Source organism: Nannobrachium achirus (assembly GCF_963921795.1).
Source record: "Nannobrachium achirus genome assembly, chromosome: 6".
NCBI lineage: Eukaryota > Metazoa > Chordata > Actinopteri > Myctophiformes > Myctophidae > Nannobrachium > Nannobrachium achirus.
Genome location: NC_137815.1, coordinates 72,408,164 through 72,414,509, shown reverse-complemented (window position 1 = coordinate 72,414,509; position 6,346 = coordinate 72,408,164). Strand labels below are relative to the sequence as shown.

At 39.5% G+C, this 6,346-nt stretch overlaps 1 protein-coding gene across 2 annotated transcripts in view; it reads right to left on the bottom strand.

The window, feature by feature from the left end:
- Positions 1 to 451: 451 nt before the first annotated feature.
- Positions 452 to 6,346, bottom strand: part of idh3b (isocitrate dehydrogenase (NAD(+)) 3 non-catalytic subunit beta) — a 26,496-nt gene continuing 20,601 nt past the window's right edge. The window contains exon 11 of one of the 2 annotated variants that reach the window (XM_080728499.1): positions 452 to 583. In XM_080728499.1, the coding sequence (XP_080584625.1) occupies positions 506 to 583 (78 nt within the window). In that variant the 3' untranslated portion in view covers positions 452 to 505. Of the gene's footprint in view, positions 584 to 2,081; positions 3,595 to 6,346 lie in introns of those variants that run through there. The other variant, XM_080728498.1, reaches the window with a different exon arrangement.

The window sequence follows — 6,346 nt, the reverse complement described above, 5'->3', positions numbered from 1 at the left end:
TGAAAATAGCAGATGTACATCCTCGCAACGCAAGGCGTTGTGAGCATGTAGATCAGCTAATTTCACAATTTTAGCCTCTAAATTTGACCAATGTATAATTTGTAGATACCCTCTATACACTTAAAACATTATGTTGGTATGTTCACTGTTGAGTGTGAAAACAATGTTTCACATTAAGTTGATCATCTAGGGACCCCCCAAAATTATCAGAGGACCCCTCTGGGGGTCCTGACCCACAGGTTGAGAACCACTGTTCTAAGTCACTCAAGTCATTGGTGTGTAAAGCAGTGTTAGGTTTATTTTACAGTTGTGCGTTTCCTTTGGTTGAGTGTGTTTTAAGTCAAGAGCATGGTGGGTGTGTGTGTGTGTGTGTGTGTGTGTGTGTGTGTGTGTGTGTGTGTGTGTGTGTGTGTGTGTGTGTGTAAGCTGTTTGCACAGTCTCTATAGAGAGAGCAGCTCATATGAGAGGTTAATGCCATGATGCTGACAGACTGTCAGAACAGCACTAGAGATGCATGTTGGCAATGACAGCCCGGGTGAACTCGTCACTGGTAGCATAGCCTCCTAAATCTGCAGTGCGCACCTGTTGCAAACATAAGAACAGCCACGTTACACATATATACAGCTGCAGCAGCGTCCATGCACGCTAAACACACACACACACACACACACACACACACACACACACACACACACACACACACACACACACACACACACACACACACACACACACACACACACACACACACACACACACACACACACACACACACACACACACACACACACACACACACACACACACACACACACACACACACACACACCCATGGCCAGTGTTAGAGAGCCTTTAACAAACAGCTGTCACACACATTGAACGGGGGTGGGGTGGGGTGGGGTGGTTGGGGGTCATAAAGCAGCTTCCCTCATCAAAATCCAACGTCACACTTTTGACTTTAAGAGACATTATAATGTAGACTTCTAGAGAATTGCAGTATTGGTTTTAGGCCATTCTCCAAAATGTTTTTTTTTATTCATGCAATGCTGATCAAACAACAGGAACAGTCAACTGTCATCTGTGAATCACAGAATTCAGTGACAAATCAGTGAGTTAGTAGTCAGTAGCATATAGTTATACAAGGAAAGAATACACCTTTTCCCCCCAGTTTACAGTTCCGGCATTTAGCAGATGTTTTTAATCCAAAGCGACTTACAAAAAACTAAGCAAAACCAATTTGATCCAATAATATTTTATTTGACCGCGTTGGACCATAACATCATTCAGTGTTCTAAACATCCTACACCAACTGTGACATTCAGTGATGAAATTGTCAATGATTCACAATAACCCATTTAAGACTATTATAAATATGCATATATGACATCCCCTAAAAAATAAAAGAAAAAGGAGAAAAATAAATAAAACTACATTAAAGTACATGTGTGATCTAGAAAGTAGTTACATTTGTCTGTCAGTAACAATATTCTGATATGACATTGGTTTGTTTGGTCCTGGTGAATGAATGAAAGGGATTTCAAAATACGAGTTGGACTTTAGCCTAGGGTGACCAGACGTCCCGTTTTACCCGGGACAGTCCCGTTTTCAAGCTGCGTGTCCCGGTGTCCCGACAAATATCTCTAAAACACTAATATGTCCCGGTTTTCAACATTCACTGCAAAATTGTCCCGGTTTTCACCAGAATTAAAATAATAGTAGCTGTTTTCAGTGGTTGCAACCGTTGCATAGACATTTATCATGTTCTTTTCATGAAAACATGCTCACCTAACCAATCAGAAAAAGGAACAAATTCATTGCGTGTCTGAATTCAACGCTGAGGCTGTTTGTCAATCACTCACTGCCTGTTTGCAACCCTGCGGTGCGTGTGTGCGCGTGCACGAACGTTAGAGAATGGGCACGCGCGTGCGCGGTAACGTGCGCATTGTTTTTAGGGTCCCAGTTTTAGGCAACAGTGTTTTGCGTCCCAGTTTGAGTGGCTGAAAATATGGTCACCCTACTTTAGCCCTTTGTGTCAAATGAGATCTCCTTCAGTCCATGTAATTTAGTCCAAAAAAAAGATTAAACAGTGCAGCATTAATTCATAAAAGCATGATTATTGTTACGCTAATCTAGTATGTCATCAAGTGATGCCGATTGGATATTTGAATATTTGGGGGTTATGGAGAATGTACTTACTTTAATAAACTAAGAAATGTAAGACCAAGGGAGTTATAAAAGTTATAAACATTGAGTGCCTGTTGTATGAAATGAGCTTGAAGTTTATAAACCTACAGAGTCAAGAAGTCACCCATTCATTTGCCAACGGCAGCCCAAGGACACACTTTGATGACACAGAAGATTAGTTTCCCTTTGTGGTCGTTTTGGGAGAGCAGATGTTCACAGATATTAACTGAATGTTCTGAAAATGGGAGAAAGCATGTGAGCTCTGCTTCAGCGAGGTTCACCCTTGGCTGTCCAGAAACATTAAGACACATCAAGTAACATGCTCTGTGTTTACATGCCCCATTAAGATGCAAGCCACATCAACTTTACGGTTTTGAGCCGTGATTGAGAGGTCAGAGCTGTTGAACTATTACAGTGAGTCATCGTAACGGAAAACCAAGACAGCAATCGCCATGGGTGTGATCTCCAGCTGGTTCAGCTCTGAGTCATTATTAGACCCAACAAAGTGGAAAAAAGTAAACACATGAAAATTAAACGTGTTGTAGAGAAGCAGGTTAGATTAAAGCGTTTTCCACAGCAAACACTGCGCCTTTGCAAGTCTGTTAATACTGTATGTCTGGAGTGGCCAGCAAGACCATTAGGCGATGGAGTGATCAAAATAGAGGAAGACAGCAAAATAGGCCGATGGAAAGGTGGACCAGGCTTGCTGTGAATTCTACATCATAAAATAAATGTCTGAATGGACAGAGAACTGCAGCACAGCAGAACACACTGAAGAACATGAATATGAAGCCAAAATCATCAGACATGGGGGTGGTACAGGAGTGCAGAGGAGTGACCAAAGATTTAGTGATATGAGTAGGAGAGGAGTGCTTAAGACCTTTGTTAAATGATGATCGATCTAAAAGCTCACAGCAAGTCACATTGCGATGCGTATTTTTGAACAATCTTGAAGATAGTTTGGATAGTTTATTAAAGTTTCACACATTTTTGAAAATATCTTATGACCTCCCAAAATAGGGACACCAGGGTGGCAGTGGTTTTATAGCCAAAGCCAATACAAGCTACATTCACTTAGCAATGTATTGACAGATATGAAGTTATGATATGAGGCTATGAATTATGAAAAACATAACAGGTGGGGAATGCACATGCAAACACAAGTGATGGTTGTCAAAGTGGTACGGTGGTTAAACGGGGATTAACATGTTTATCCAGTACATGTTAATGCCTAACTCATAGTCCATGGCACTGGAGCGGAAATCTGATGGCTGTCAAAAGTAAGGTAAATGTCAGAGGGGCAGGGGAGGGGGGACATCTTAGTAAACAGATCGGTGACGCATGTTGTCCACTACGGCACGCACAAAGTCTCCAGTGGTGGCGTAGCCGCCCAGGTCTCGCGTCCGCACCTGGGACACAAACACACACACAGACACACAAAGACACACACATTCATGGTTTTTGTGCACACACAGGAGCGAGGGGGTTATCAGACGAGAGGAAAGGGGTGGGGCAACGAGCCGACACATATTCTTCATGATCATCCTGACGTTCACATTCTCACATTCTCCCAAGGTCAACCTCATTAATTCTTAACCACTTTCAGTTGTGCTTGAAATTATTCAACCCCCTCTGAAAGAATTGTTCATTAGTGTAGCCTCTGTTCCTTTGACTTAGAACTTTTGAACTCTGCTCAAAACTGTACTTTATGGAACATTCTGTGTCTTTGCAATTGTTTTATATCCTTTTCCTTTTTTGTACAAAACAATAATGTCTTCTCTTTTTCTGACCATTCCTTAGATTTAGCCATGTTTCTAACTAAAAAAAAATCCCCTCCCCCAACTCTCTTCTCTCCTTTTCTGTCAAACTAAGCGGACATAGACACATGATTTAAGTAAAATACAAACAATTCTCTCTCTCTCTCTCTCTCTCTGTCTCAAACTTGAGACTATAAGAGACACATGTTTACTTGTACTTTTACTCAAGTACATTTTGAATTCCGGACTTCTACTTGTAACAGAGTGTTTCTGTTTCATTGTGGTATTGATACTTTTATTTAAGTAATACATTTGACTACTTTTTCCACCACTGATTTTAAAAGATGTTTACTTTGAACTAATTTTGCATCAGTAAAAGTACAGTTTTGACCGCAAAAAGTATCATTGGATTATCGTGACCTGTGGTGATATACTGTGAACTCCCGCTTAGCCACTACTTTCTGCCACCACAGACAAGATAAAGACAAATATACTGATGTAAAATCACCCAGTGGATAGCGGTAGCCTATAACATGATCCTATAATCCTTTTTTGCTGTCAAAACGCTACTTTTACTGAGGATAAGGTTAGGAATAACTATAGGTTTAGGTTTTAATTTAGGCATAATTTTACTGTAGTAAATGTCATGTTGTTATAGGGGAGGGTAAATATATATTTTTAATGCTTTTACTCCACTATTTGTACAACTTTAGTTACTAGTTACTTTGTAGATTTAGAATATTATCATAAAACATAGGCCTACATCTATTCAGCCCTGTCAAACTAAGCGGACAAGATAACATAAGAATAAAATACAACATTCTCTTTCTCTTTCTCTCTCACAATTGAGACTACAGGAACAGTTTATAATGTGTTTTATATTTGTGGCCTGTGGAAATGGAAATACTTATAATATAATATTTACATTATACGGGGGCCAGGGCTCATCTCTTTATTTTAAGTTCAGTTGATTTTGAGGGTTGTGGATTCATTTGGCTCTGATTTCAACAATATATACAAACAATCTCCATTTAAGCAAGGCAATTGTATTTACATTTAAACAAATAATTACAATTTGAGTGCAAAAATAACTCACAGAAAAGAAAATAAACTATTTACAAGCTCACAATGCAGGTAGAGATAACAAGTAACCAACAAGTAATAGACTCGAATAGTCGACTCATATTGAAGAATCGCCACCCCGTGGCTGAACAGCCACACTACACGTTGAAATAAAATATCACATTTCTAGGGGGCGTGGCTAAGAATTTGGAGGCGTGTTTGACAGAGGTACCTCTAGGCGGCGCGAGGTGTCTACTGGTGTCATTTTAGAGTTGGCGACGTAAATTTGTAATACCCACTGTATGTAGAGCGACAGCAAAGGACAGTCTTTTATGTTGTGTTTTATTTTGGCATCTATGCATTTTGACCTGGATGTTTATTTATTTTGATATGCACTTTACTTCTATTTATTTTATGCTGCATTTGGGTATTTGAGTTTTTCCAGATTTATTTATTTATTTTGATATGCACTTGACTTTACTTTGAGTTTGAGGTCCATATTTATTGTATGCTGTTTTTGTGCATTACTTTGAGTTTGAGGTCCATATTTATTTCATGCTGTTTTTGTGCATTACTTTGAGTTTGAGGTCCATATTTATTTCATGCTGTTTTTGTGCATTACTTTGAGTTTGAGGTCCATATTTATTTTATGCTGTTTTTGTGCATTACTTTGAGTTTGTCCAAATGTATTTATTTTGATATGTGTTGAGTTTGATGTCGAGGACCAGATGTATGTCACTTGAACTTGCTTATAGCTCAGGTCAGGACTCAAGATCTGTTGACCTCATGTGGCCAAACAATATTGTTTTTTGGGGCCAGGTGATTTCACCCTGCAATAGCAGACTAGTTGAGTAGTGTCTAGATCTGCACACTGTATTTGCTCTGATAAAAAGGTTAATCTGTTCTGTTACCTAAATCTGCTCTGACTGTCACTTTAAAGAAGGTAAATCTGTTGATTTATTTTCACAGACCTGAGACCTCTTAAATTGTTGGAATAAAACCACAATTGTTCATTTACAACAGTGTGTCCATCCATCTTTTAACACGGGTTGTAGGACCATTCTGTGCAGTCCATTAGCTGACTAGACTCCTATAAGCATAAATTTGAAAGCTGCATAATCTGGGGTGCCTTTACTAAAGGCACCCCAGATTATGCACAGTATGCAGCTTTCATTTATGATTATAGGAGATAGATGGGAGCCATGAGTGGAGAATTGGTGTGCATATGTGTAACAGTTGAGTTATGATTGAAATCCCACTAAATGGGGAAACTAAATGTCAGCTCAGGCATGTAGGACAGTAGATGGCGTAGTTTCCCCATTAGTGGGCTTTAACCACAACG